Source organism: Labeo rohita, unplaced genomic scaffold (assembly GCF_022985175.1).
Source record: "Labeo rohita strain BAU-BD-2019 unplaced genomic scaffold, IGBB_LRoh.1.0 scaffold_1277, whole genome shotgun sequence".
NCBI lineage: Eukaryota > Metazoa > Chordata > Actinopteri > Cypriniformes > Cyprinidae > Labeo > Labeo rohita.
The window spans coordinates 9,454-23,061 of record NW_026127425.1 but is presented as its reverse complement, the minus strand read 5'-3'; the positions used below and the strand labels follow the sequence as shown (position 1 = coordinate 23,061).

The 13,608-nt window shown below is 43.4% G+C and overlaps 1 protein-coding gene across 2 annotated transcripts; it reads right to left on the bottom strand.

Annotated features, from left to right (window-relative positions):
- Positions 1–2,948: 2,948 nt before the first annotated feature.
- Positions 2,949–6,173, bottom strand: p2ry10 (P2Y receptor family member 10). Of its 2 annotated transcripts, none has more exons than XM_051101128.1 (3): positions 6,057–6,173; positions 4,895–5,085; positions 2,949–4,465 (listed from the first exon to the last, which is right to left on the bottom strand). In XM_051101128.1, the coding sequence occupies exons 2-3, from the start codon at positions 5,041–5,043 to the stop codon at positions 3,631–3,633; spliced, it is 984 nt and encodes a 327-aa protein (XP_050957085.1). In that variant the 5' UTR covers positions 5,044–5,085; positions 6,057–6,173; the 3' UTR covers positions 2,949–3,630. The 2 variants fall into 2 exon arrangements, with proteins under 2 accessions (XP_050957085.1, XP_050957084.1); XM_051101127.1 differs by having other exon boundaries at positions 5,928–6,166.
- Between the last annotated feature and the right edge of the window lie 7,435 nt (positions 6,174–13,608).

The following is a 13,608-nucleotide window of genomic DNA, read 5'->3' as shown; positions in this document are numbered from 1 at the left end:
CCATTCTACATTAATAAATAGACTAGACTCTTGGGTGGGTCTCTCTGGCACAGTTTTAAAGTGGTTTCAGTCATTTTTGTCTGATAGGAAATATGTGGTTAGGCTAGGAGAATTCTTCTCTTCCAATTCTTCTTTCCCCTGTGGTCTTCCACAAGACTCTGTCTTGGCCCCCACTTTATTTTCACTGTACATGCCACCTCTAGGCTCCATTTTTAGGAAACACGGGATGTCATTCCACTTTTATGCTGATGACACGCAAATCTATCTACCTTTTAAGAAAAATTATCCTTTGGCCATGAATGCTCTGTTGTCTTGTTTAGATGAAGTTAAATCTTGGTTATCTTAAAATTTCTTATCCTTAAATGAAGAGAAAACTGGGATGATAGTTTTTGGTCCATCAGAAAATATGAAGGTGTTACAGAGGAGGCTTCCGTACCGCCTCCTCTGCACCACCAGAGGGAACCCTCGCCAGAATACTGATTCGGTCTCATTCGGACTCCAACTCCCATAACCCCTCATACCTGGGACTGACACGTCACACACACACCTGCACCTCATTACACACACACAGTATAAAACACACACGCACACATCACCTCCCCGCGAAGTCTTGATTTGCCCCGGCTGTCATTTCTGAGCGTTGTTTGTGTAATACTGGACTGCTTTCTCGTTGCTCACCTGGACTGTTACTCGATTGTGATTCTTCTCTGTGTACCTCGACCCTTTGATTGTTTATTGGATTTGTATCTCTGCCGCCTGCCCCGACACCCCGCCTGGTTTTCGTTTCTGAGTCTGTCTATTCCCTGTGGACCCTGTTTGCTGTTGATTTGACCCTGCCTGTACCCGACTTCGTTAATAAAAGCTGCAAATGGATCCAAACGCTTCCGCTGATCTGTCACAGAAGGCCTCTGATTTTGACCTAGGACCTTTATCGGCTTTTAGGTCCTCACAGGTACGGAATTTGGGTGTTCTTTTAGATGACACGTTAAAATTCGATAAACAAATTTCTACCGTGATTGGATCTAGTTTTTATCAGCTCCGCACACTTGCAAAAATCAAACATTTTCTCACTGACAAGACTTTGGAGATGGCCGTTCATGCTTTTGTTACATCGCGTCTAGACTGCTGCAACTCTTTATATTGTGGCATCCCTAAATCTCAAATTGCCCGTCTTCAATTGGTCCAGAACGCCACTGCTAAATTTCTTTTAAAAAGAAAAAAAGGGGTCATGTCACTCCGCTCTTGAAGGCCCTTCACTGGTTGCCTGTCCAATTCAGAATACACTTCAAAATTTTATTATTTGTTTTTAAATCTTTGCACCAAGCACCCATCTACTTATCTGAATTGCTGCACCAGTATACCCCCCTGAGAAGTTTGAGATCCTGCGAACAGAACCTCCTCTTAATTCCACATTTTAGACTCAAGCGTAGAGGTGACCGTGCCTTTTCAGTAATTGGGCCTCGTCTTTGTGTTCTGTTTTTGTTTTTCTCTCTCTTTGGCCGTAATTGTGTACTCCTAATTTTAGGATGATGTCTCTAAGTGTAAAGCACTTTGGTCAGTCTTGTGGCTGTTTTAAATGTGCTATATAAATAAAGGAAACTTGAAACTTGAAACTTGAAAACAATTCTAATGTAAAAGCCCTTTTACACCAAAAGTGAAATGAATTCACCTCAGGCTGAAAGACACATTTATTTAAAGTACATTTATGCAGGTGATCACTCTTCAGCTATAAAAAAATTGAAGCACAAATGTTAGTTTATCTAAAGTAATTTTTTTCTTATTAGTATGGTTGAACTGCATCATTGAAGGTCAGCAGCAAAAGACACTGGTTAATGAAATTGGATTAAATACATAAAGGATATTTGTTTTATTTAACATATTTACATAACATATTTATTACAGAGTTGTGTCATATTCTGAGTCTGCGTTTCACTGTTTTTATTCATTTTGAGGAATACTGAGGAATTTTTTGTGAGTAAGATGAATTAATGCATGTTCGCATCATGTTTACTCACAATTTCCAGACAGGAGACTTTTCAATCAATAAATGGGGAAAAAAGTAACTCAGATATTTTCTTAGAAATTCAAGAGTAATGCGTTACTTTACTAGCTACTTGGAAAAAAAGTAATATTATTGCGTAACTCATGTTACCTGCAATGCGTTACCCCCAACACTGCTCCTGATAATCCCCATCCACTGAATTGGCTCGATCTCTGTCTTCTCTCTACCTGTAGCTGGTGTGTGGTGAGCGCACGTAAAAGTGTGTGATATGGCCAAAACGTATACCATGGGTTTAGTGATTTAATATCATTGTAAATACAAAATTTGGTCATGAAACTCTAGATGATGCTGGCTGATAGGTTCTAACTTGAACTGATATAATCACATGCACAGCTGATTCTTTTAACATCAGCAGCCTTTTGATACTTGGCTAAAAAAAGTAGGTTTTCAGAAACAACCTAAAATATACATTTAAAACACATACTGAGTCACACAAAAACGTGTGTGTGTGTGTATATATATATATATATATATCTATATATATATGAAGAGTTCGGATGCAAATATGACATAACATATATATGATATAACATGGCGTTCAGTATATAAAAATCAACTAAAGAATGAATCCAGTTAAAGTATTCATAATTTTGGAGCTCTGAGATATTGATAGTCCATCCCAAAATGATGATGCTTAATAATTTATTACTTAACCTCATGCCATTCTAAACTCTGACTTTTTTGGCGACTGCTCTTGTTATTCTTTTCTGTACAAACCAAACTGAACAGGAAACTAATTCAGTACACTGATATGTACAATCCCATAGCAGGTTATTTGTGTAAATGAGGGAGAAACACTGAGATTTGCTGATGATGATGATTATTATTATTATTATTATTATTATTTTTTTTTGTACGTTATAATGAAAATACAATACCATTAACATACTTAATGCCATTTATTAAACACATTAACATATTGAATCTCATTTGTTCTGAGTACAATACAATAAAACAAAAGCAAATGTAAACAATTAGACAGCGTGAAAACAGAATCTCAATTTTTATGTTGCTCTTGTACGTTTCGATTTGTCCCATCTCAGCCTCACATGTCCACAGTATGATGAATTTGCAGTTGATTGTTGGTTTCTTTTTCTGTTTAATCTTATTGTAGGCCTGGTGTTCAGTTGGTCCAGTGAGTTCAGCTAAAGCCTAGTTGGGTTTTCCACTGTCACTCCTCTCAGTCTGTTGAGATAGACACTATCAGCTCATCCTGCATCTGCATTATACAAAAATGTCTCTGCCATGCAGTCTGTTGAAAGTTTTTTTTTTTTTCTTTTTTTTCCTTCCATTTAAATGTCGGCTGTTCAAATGCTTCACCTGTGATTTTGGTCAAAACAATACTGTATGGACATAACATTTGAGTTTCTACTGTAAGCTTTATATTTTCTTTCTTTTTGGTCAAGCAGTGTATAGCGCATAATGCATAGACTTCAGTTTGTACGTTGTCCAAAGGCAAGATTTGTCCACTAAATGTACACAAACGTCTTTACACTGAAGTCAAATAAATGACTTCACTGTTAAAACATATATGGTTCCTCGTGGCGATGCTCGGATGACGACATCTCTCATTCTGGAAAGGACGATGTGCTCTCCATGCTCATCAGACGCCCTCTGAGCACGGAGCTGCCATGCTGCTGCAGCTGCTGCTTGAACTCCGTGGTCAGAAAGTAGTAGATGAGTGGGTTGAGGCAGCAGTTCAGGCTTGCAATGCAGAGAGAGATGGAGTGGAACAGTCTGATGGCCTGAATCGCTACACAATTTGTTATGATGCTCTGGGTTACCATCAGGTACAGCAGGAAGTTGATGTGGTAGGGGGCAAAACAGAACAGGAAGACCCCTGTGCACACCCTAACCATGCGCAAAGCCTTTCTCGTGCTGCTAGTGGACTGCTGATTTTGGTTCCGCTGTCGCAAGGAATTCACTATTAAGTAAGTACAGAAACCGATGATAATTAAGGGACCGAGAAATCCCAAGAGTTCAGCAGCGACCATCATGGAGACGGCCGTGCGTAAGTTCAGCTTGCGTGTCGGCAGGTCCTTGAAGCAGGTTTTGTTTTGACTTCCGGAACCTGAGTTGCTCCTCATTAGAATGAAGGGCGAGCAGCACAGACCCACCACCACCCAGACTGCGATACTGATGCAGACGTCATAGCGCGACTTCCAGTGCTTGGCGCGGAATGGCCGCAGGAGAAAAGCGCAGCGCTGAATGCTGATGCAGACCAGAAATGCGATGCTAGCGTACATGTTAAGATATTTCAGGTAAAAACATAGCATACATAACGCACTGCCGAAAGGCCAGTCGTGTTGGATGTAGTAGTGAATTCGAAGCGGCAGCGACAGCACGTGAGCCAGGTCAGCTATGGTCAGGTTAATCATGAAGATGATGGCTTTCGTCTTTTTGCTGTGATTTAAAGAGAATCCGTAGCATTAGAGGAAATCTGCAACTCATGGATCTAAGAAAACCAGACACTCCTGATGTGGCCTGAAATGTGGATCAGTACTAAAACAATTACAATCAACTGAGTTTGAAGGTCTTTTATTAAAAATTCTATTGATTTAACACAAACGATGCTGTGACTTTTTATGTTATTCAGCATTAAAACTGTTACAGCCGGCCTGACAACGTATGTTTTAAATCTATGATTAAAAGCTAATCGCACCACCTCTGAACAGAGTGACTAGAAAATAATGATAATAATGATAATGTAAACCAACGTAATGAACGTGAAGTATACAATGTTAGCATTATAACAACAACAATAATAATAATAAAAGTTCTCAAACAAATGCTATAATGACCATTAGATGTTGTTAACCATAAAACGCTGACCTTATGAATCGACACAGCACCCAAAGAGCCAGGGTGTTGCTCAGCAGGCCTGGGATGAATATAATCAGATAAAAGTATGTGTAAAGCTGGTTTATAGTTGTTTCCCAGACAGTCATGTTCACGTCACAAGATGTGTTAACAGATGTCATGGTGAAGCTGCGATTTCATTTACTGTAGGCAATAGAATATCACTGTGGAAAGAAAACAAAAACAACTTTAAAACCTGTTTCAGTTCATTCTACTGAGTAATTGCTGCACTTTTGGTCATTTCATATAGATATATTTGCAAATGCCCCAAACATATTTCGATACTCTAGGGACACAATAATGTTTTCATTGCATTGGATAATAAAAATACCAAAGCTACTGAAAACATTTTTATTAGAAAACCATTTATTTTAAATGTATAAATTATATTGATTTGAATTCTATGTAGCTTATATGCAAAAAAGTATATTCAACTGCGAAACAACAGGTTTGACGTTCGTCAACTCCCTTCCTGTTTAAGCGCGAAGGAAGTGCTTGCGTGGCGGTTGTGGGCTTACAGTTTTCTCCCCAAAATCTTTGCGTGCGCTTGTGTAGTATTTTGAACATTTTCCCTCCACCGAATGGATCTGCTAGCCTAACATTTTGTCTTTAGAACCAGTATCTCAGTAAAGCTGAGTGTGCTGTGAAACTGAAAGCACATGTTGAACAAATGGAGGAAATCTGGTTTCATAAGTATGCAAATATTCAAAATTATTGTTTTTTTTTTTTTTTTTTTTTTTTTTTTTTTTTTTTGGTGTGAAATAAGACGTGTTGCAAACTCGACCACTGAGATATTCTGCTTAGTTTATACAATTGTCCTCCCATTGTGTGGCTTCAGAATACGTATATGTATTTAGTTTCTTCTTCCAACTCATAGAGGAAGACATTATACAATATGACTTTAAAAAGACATTTAACCTTTAATTCAACTAAATATAATCAAGGATTGTGAAATTCATCAAATACAAGGACAACAACAACAACAACAACACATTGTAGTTTTTACCTGTATTTCCCATCTAAGATGACACTATCATTTGTTCAGCTGCGTGTTTGTTTAATCCAGGCATGTCTGAAGTGTGCCCAAAAAGGAAGAATTCATTTTTTTATTGCGGTGCAATGCAGTTGGTCCTACCTTTTGGACTGAGCTATAGTCTGCATGTGCGGTATTTGGTGCTTTCCAGTCCAGCATGCTCACCATGCAACCTGCTGCAGCAGGAGGAAGTCGTCTGAATGTGACGTGCCCTAAAAGTTGTCGTGTTATTCTGCAGCTACACCGCTATACTACTATAAACAACCTGTGACGTCTCAGGAAACTGAAATCTCTGTTTGATGTTTTTGATAGCTACATACTCCAGTGTCAGTATTTCTAATCTAAACGAGATTGCTAAAATTGCAGAAAAACAACAAATGGTCACAACAACATGATTAGTTTAAAGAGATCTACTGGTAAAGAGATCTCCTGTGCATGTAATGCAGTTATTTATTTATTTATTTATTTTATGATTGCTTAAGCATGATTTGTCAAAACACTACACACAATTCACACATCCACACACACAAATAGCACAACACCTCGGATCACATACACATTTTTTTATTATTGTGTTATCGGTATTTATCTGCTCCTACACTAACATTACATTGTTGAAATGATTTCTTAGGAATAACACAGAGGAATAATATCACCATCATTATCAGCATACTGGATACTGGGTAAGTTGTCTTGATTTAGCCCAGGGGTCACCACACTCGGTCCTGGAGGGCCGGTGTCCTACAGAGTTTAGTTCCAACCCTAATCAAACACACCTGAACCAGCTAATCAAGCTCTTACTAGCAAAGCCGCTGGATGGCAAGCCTGCGACCATTAGCCGAAAAAGTGTAATGGCTAAAGCTAACGCTTCCGGTCTGGCAGTATGTGGGAAAGGAGACCAAAGGCCTTTTTTTTTTTCTTCTTTTTGAATGGATGTCAATGGAGGAGAGGCTTCACTACGCTCAATAAAAAGCTTTTTAGAGGAAACAGCTTATCATTTAATGAATCAACAGCCTGTCTGCTAATATTCAACATGTTTTACAGTAAACAGTACTTTTGTATTGAACTATTTTTAGAGTTTACCACGAAAAAATGATGTTTTATAAGAGATGTCACTGACTTTTTGTGACAGGTGTGATTCAGCTTACGGCACTTCTTATTCGTTCCTATGGTATCCGTAATCGGCCACTGAGTGTGGCACAACTCTGACTGAAATTCAATGACATCAAGGCTGTAATGTGATTGGTTATTAAGGGACCATGATCCAAGTTAGACGTTATGTTTTCTCCCATAGCAAGTAATACAGACCCTCTCATCTCCCTATAGTAAGAAAATCTGTGTTGCTAGGTATAGAGCGTTTGCATGTGATGTCACCGCCAGCTGGAGCGGCTGCGGCTCCGCCCACTGAGCGTCAGCATTGGTTTCAACGCGAATGCTGCGACAGAACACACAAAACACCTTCTAAACAAGAACGAGCTTTGTGATTGACTGTACAAAGAGATTTGACAAGAAACCTAAGGGTATATTTTTACAGACTGCTGAAAGCTACTGAAAAAAGAAGCAAATTATTTGCTGCAGTTCAAAGAAACAATGGTCTCTAGGCAGCGAAACACGGATTTGCAGTTTCATTTCATGTTAATATGTTGAATTGTGCAGTAAAATCATATCCTATATACTGTATTATAGTATATTGCATTGACAAGTCATCAACTAAACATTTAGCATCATTAACATTAACATCAACTGGATGTTTTTAAATAAACACTGGAAAAAACTATATACGTTTTTCAGCTGGACGATATGACGATATAATATAACATTGATATAAGTGATCACCGGGGTGTAGACCAACTTATTTTGTATTTACAAAATGAGTTCACAGGCAAATTTGTTTTAGTAATTTTCCCCGGCGTCAAAATCAGGCACATATAAGTGTTAGAAAACACAATTCCTGGCTGCATTAATATGCATTGACCACTGGATATTTGTGAAGTTGTTAGGAACATTATATCAAGTTCAGCAACCTTTAGTTTAAACTGATTATCGTTTGTTTTACTCGCGTTTTCGCATCTTCCCTATTAAATCCGCCACTCAGACCGGCTGAGGGGGCGTGTCCCGACGGGAAAGTGACGTCATTACATACCCTCTATACTTGAAACTTCCAGGTAGGTGTGTAGAGGCAATTTGAAGCTAAACTCTGCAGGACACCGACCCTCCAGGATCAAGTTTGGTGACCCCTGATTTAGCACAAACTAACATTTGTGCTTCCTTTTTTTTTTTTTTTTTTTTATAGCTGAAGAGTGATTTCCTGCATAAATGTACTTTTCTTTCAGCCTGAGGTGAATTCATTTCACTTTTAGATATAGAATTGTTTTATATTAAAAACAAAGAAGCAAACCCTCCCCAGATTTAAAAAGTAACGCAAAAGTAACATAACGTACCACTTTCCATAAAAAGTACACGTGTACGCGCTCTGGCGTAGTATACGCAAGCGCCGGAAGCGACCTGCGCTTATAGATGCTCTCCACGTCTGTTGGCATCTCATAACACTTACTACAAGAACGCCACCACTTTTGAAGAGATCTCTGTCTCCCTGAAGCTTGAAGACTTGAAGACTTCTGAATCAGATATTCTGGTTCAAATAAATACGGTTGGGCAAAAAAAAAAATCATGTATATATATATATATATATATATATATATATAAATATATATATATATATATATATATATATATATATCAAAACTATAAGTGTGTTCTCTATTGATTATAAAATATATTCAACTATTGATGCACAAATACACAAACGATAATACACATTTACCCAACACCTATGACTATGAAATCATATATTATGAGAAGTACTGTAACGAAGACGCAGAGGTGGAATCCAAAAGCGGATGTTTATTAAAACAACAGCAAACATACACAATGAAACGTAATCCAAGCAGGCAGTGAGTTAAAGCAGGCAGTGGGTCAGATAACGAGAGAAACAGTCCAGTATAACAAACGTAACAATGGGGGTAATCCAGAGAGCGATGGTCAGAGGCAGAAATAGGTCAAACCTTGTTGTCAGTCCACACAAGCAAACAATCCAAACAGGGGTAATCCGTAAACTCAGAAATCCATAAACAAAGCAAAACAGCAACAGGTAATCCAACAGAGTAAAGTTTACAACGCTCGGTAAGGCAGGTTTAACTGGCAATACTTCGCAACATGCAAGCACATGGTGAGTCCTTATATACTGCCAAACAGGAAGTGACAGTAGAAGCAGCAGAGGGAGCATGCAGGCAGTACTGGGGTGAGGGCTCCCTCTGCTGGCTTGGCGTTACAGAATCCCCCCCCCTAGGAGCGACTCCTGGCGCTCAAACAACAGTCCAGGTGGGTGGGGGAACAGAGGCAAAACAGGGGGTGGGACGGAGGGCCAGGTCCATGTAGAGCAGGTGGGTCTGGATCGTGGAGCAGGGACAGACAGTGAAGCACAGGAGGACCTGGACCATGGAGCAGTGGCAGACAGTGAAGCACTGGAGGACCTGGGCCGTGGGGCTGTGGCAGACAGTAGAACCCTGGAGGTCCTGGGCCGTGGTGCAGTGGCAGACAGTGAAGCACTGGAGGACCTGGGCCGTGGGGCTGTGGCAGACAGTAGAACCCTGGAGGTCCTGGGCCGTGGTGCTGTGGCAGACAGTGGAAACCTGGAGGACCTGGGCCGTGGAGCGACAGCAGACCGTGAAATACTGACGTGCCTGGGCCGCAGAGCAATGACAGACAGTGGAACACTGGAGGTCCTGGGCCGTGAAGCAGTAGCAGACCATGAAGTACTGGAAGGCCAGGGCCGTGGCACAATGGCAGAGTAGGGAACCATGGTGGGGCAGGCAGAGCAGACAGAACAGGAGGCCATAGCGAGGCAGGCAGAGCAGGCAGAGCAGGGAGCCGTGGCGAGGCAGGCAGAGCAGACAGAACAGGTGGCCATAGCGAGGCAGGTAGAGCAGGCAGAGCAGGAAGCCATGGCGAGGCAGGCAGAGCAGGCGTAGCAGGGAGCCATTGCAGGGCAGGCAGAGCGGTGTGCACATGAATGATTTCTTTGGCCTTCTTGATAGCGACATGGCGGGCAGAGAGTTCATAATAGGCCTTCTTGGCTATGACATAACAGGCAGAGAGTTCATCGTAGGCCTTTGTGACTGTGACATGGTGGGCAGAGAGTTCATGATAGGACGCCGCTCCCATAGGAGGATCTACAGCTTGCGCTGACACCTCTGGGGGCATGGGCGCAGATGCTTGGGCAGAAGAGGCCTCTGACGTAGACTCATGGACAGACGAGGCAGTGAGTTCATTAATGGACGCCACCTCCTTAGGAGGTTCTACAGCGCATGCTGACACCTCAGGAGGTATTGGCGCAAACTCTTGGACAAGAGAGGCTTCTGGTATAGACTCGTGGATAGACGAGGCCTTGGGAGCAGACTCGTGGATAGATGAAGCTTCGGGAGTAGACTCGTGGGCAGACGAAGCTTCTGGAGCAGACTCTTGGACAGAAGAGGCCTCTGGAGCACAGTATGCTGCCCACATACTGAGGATGGCTACGGCCATTACAGGCAGCACAGTAGCTAGTGGGGTGTCTGTTGACCTTGTGGGTGCTGATGTTATGGGCTTGTGGCTTGTGAATGTGGGCTCTGCGTGGCTTGGGAGCGTGGGCTCTGCGTGGCTTGGGAGCGTGGGCTCTGCGTGGCTTGGGAGCGTGGGCTCTGCGTGGCTTGGGAGCTCTGCGTGGCTTGGGAGCGTGGCTCTGCGTGGCTTGGGTTAGAAATGTTATAGGGGACCAGATGAGGATTTGGTAGGATAATAGCTTTTTGCCTTGAGTTAGGGAGGCCTGCCGTGGCCGGACTTGACTCAGGGAGGCCTGCCGTGGCCGGACTTGACTCAGGGAGGCCTGCCGTGGCCGGACTTGACTCAGGGAGGCCTGCCGTGGCCGGACTTGACTTGGGAAGAACAGCGGTGACTTGACCTGGCTCGTGCAGTCCAGCTGTGACTTGACTTGGCTTGTGAAGGTCAACTGTGACTTGACTTGGCTCAGGGACAACATGGCTTGACTCAGGAACAACATGGCTTGACTCAGGAACAACATGGCTTGACTCGTGGGGAACAGCTGTGACTTGGCTTGACTCGTGGGGAACAGCTGTGACTTGGCTTGACTTGGCGTGGGTGGGGAACAGCTGTGACTTGGCTTGACTCGTGGGGAACAGCTGTGACTTGGCTTGACTCGTGGGGAACAGCTGTGACTTGGCTTGACTCGTGGGGAACAGCTGTGACTTGGCTTGACTCGTGGGGAACAGCTGTGACTTGGCTTGACTCGTGGGGAACAGCTGTGACTTGGCTTGACTCGTGGGGAACAGCTGTGACTTGGCTTGACTCGTGGGGAACAGCTGTGACTTGGCTTGACTCGTGGGGAACAGCTGTGACTTGGCTTGACTCGTGGGGAACAGCTGTGACTTGGCTTGACTCGTGGGGAACAGCTGTGACTTGGCTTGACTCGTGGGGAACAGCTGTATCTTGGCTTGACTCGTAGAGAACAGCTGTAACTTGGCTTGACTCATGGGGAACAACGGCTGTGACTTGGCTTGATTCATGGGGAACAACTGTGTCCTTGCTTGACTCATGGAGAACAACAGCTGTAACTTGGCTTGATTCATGGAGAACAGTAGCTTTGGCTTGACTTGACTCTGTTGCTTGACTTGACCCTGTTGCTTGACTTGACCCTGTTGCTTGACTTGACCCTGTTGCTTGACTTGACCCTGTTGCTTGACTTGACCCTGTTGCTTGACTTGACCCTGTTGCTTGACTTGACTTGGAAGCCTGACTGGACTTGGAAACTTGACTTGACCCTGGAACTCGACTTGACTGGGAAGCTTTTGACCCTTGAGCAGCAGCTGTAGCTTGACTTGACCTTGGAGCTTGACTTGACCTTGGAGCTTGACTTGACCTTGGAGCTTGACTTGACCTTGGAGCTTGACTTGACCTTGGAGCTGCAACTGTAGCTTGATTTGGTTCTGCAGCTTGACTTGGTACAGGAACAGTAGCTGTCATTTTAGCTGCCCATACAGCCATTAGGGGTGAGTCCAGTACGTGTGCCATCATGAGGCGTGGCTTGGAGACAGTGATTATCTTGTGGAGTGGCTCTGGGATGGCAGCCATCTTGTGGACTGGCTCTGGGAAGGCGGCCATCTTGTGGACTGGCTCTGGGACGTCGGCCATCTTGTGAACTGGTTGTAGGAGGGTAGCCATGACAGGTGCAGACTCCGGACGGGCAGGAATGGCGTGAGCAGGCCCTGGAGCGGCAGGCATGGCGTGAGCAGGCCCTGGAGCGGCAGGCATGGCGTGAGCAGGCCCTGGAGCGGCAGGCATGGCGTGAGCAGGCCCTGGAGCGGCAGGCATGGCGTGAGCAGGCCCTGGAGCAGGAAACGTGACGTGAGCAGGCTTTGGCTTTGCAGGCATGACGTGAACAGGCTTTGGCTTGGTGGATGTGGCTTGAACAGGCTGTGGTGTGGTGGTTACTGCGGGATTGCGGGGTCCCTCGTCCGCAATCCCAACAGTGTATGATGATCCGCTTAGGAGTAGAGCATGATCAATATATTTCTCTAGTGACCAATGAATCTTTCCCCCAGGTAGCCATGAACGAATGGGATCGTTTAAACCCACCCGAAAAATGTCCTTCAGTGCCACGTCATTAAAATCAACAAGGTAACACAGTCCACAAAATTCCTCTACATACTCCTCTATAGCCTTGTCCCCTTGACGAAGGCAGAGGAGACGAGATACTGTTGGGTTCATGTTGGCTGATCGTTTCCGCTGGATTCTTGGTAGGCGAAGTATTCTGTAACGAAGACGCAGAGGTGGAATCCAAAAGCGGATGTTTATTAAAACAACAGCAAACATACACAATGAAACGTAATCCAAGCAGGCAGTGAGTTAAAGCAGGCAGTGGGTCAGATAACGAGAGAAACAGTCCAGTATAACAAACGTAACAATGGGGGTAATCCAGAGAGCGATGGTCAGAGGCAGAAATAGGTCAAACCTTGTTGTCAGTCCACACAAGCAAACAATCCAAACAGGGGTAATCCGTAAACTCAGAAATCCATAAACAAAGCAAAACAGCAACAGGTAATCCAACAGAGTAAAGTTTACAACGCTCGGTAAGGCAGGTTTAACTGGCAATACTTCGCAACATGCAAGCACATGGTGAGTCCTTATATACTGCCAAACAGGAAGTGACAGTAGAAGCAGCAGAGGGAGCATGCAGGCAGTACTGGGGTGAGGGCTCCCTCTGCTGGCTTGGCGTTACAAGTACGAGAATTAAAATCTGGTTGTGCCACCTTCAGCAACAAAATCTGCAAAGCAACACTTTTGATAACGTGAGTTCAGTCTTGTACAGCATTGTGGTAGAGTTTTGGTCCACTCTGCCCACTCACAGAACTGCTTCAGTTCAGCCACACATACATGCACACACATGTTTGTTTTTGTGAATTGTGGGGACTTTCCATAGACTTCTAAAGTTTTTATACTGACAAAACAATATTGTCTATCCCCTAACCCAACCCTAACCCTAAACCTACCCCTTACAGAAAACATGTTTGCATTGTTACACTTTCAGATAAACACCATT

Coding starts and splice junctions, on each gene's coding strand:
- p2ry10 (XM_051101128.1), bottom strand. CDS start 5,043: ATGACATCTGTTAACACATCTTGTGACGTGAACATGACTGTCTGGGAA. Junction 4,466..4,894: donor GTGCTGTGTCGATTCATAAG/GTCAGCGTTTTA, acceptor TTTAAATCACAG/CAAAAAGACGAAAGCCATCA.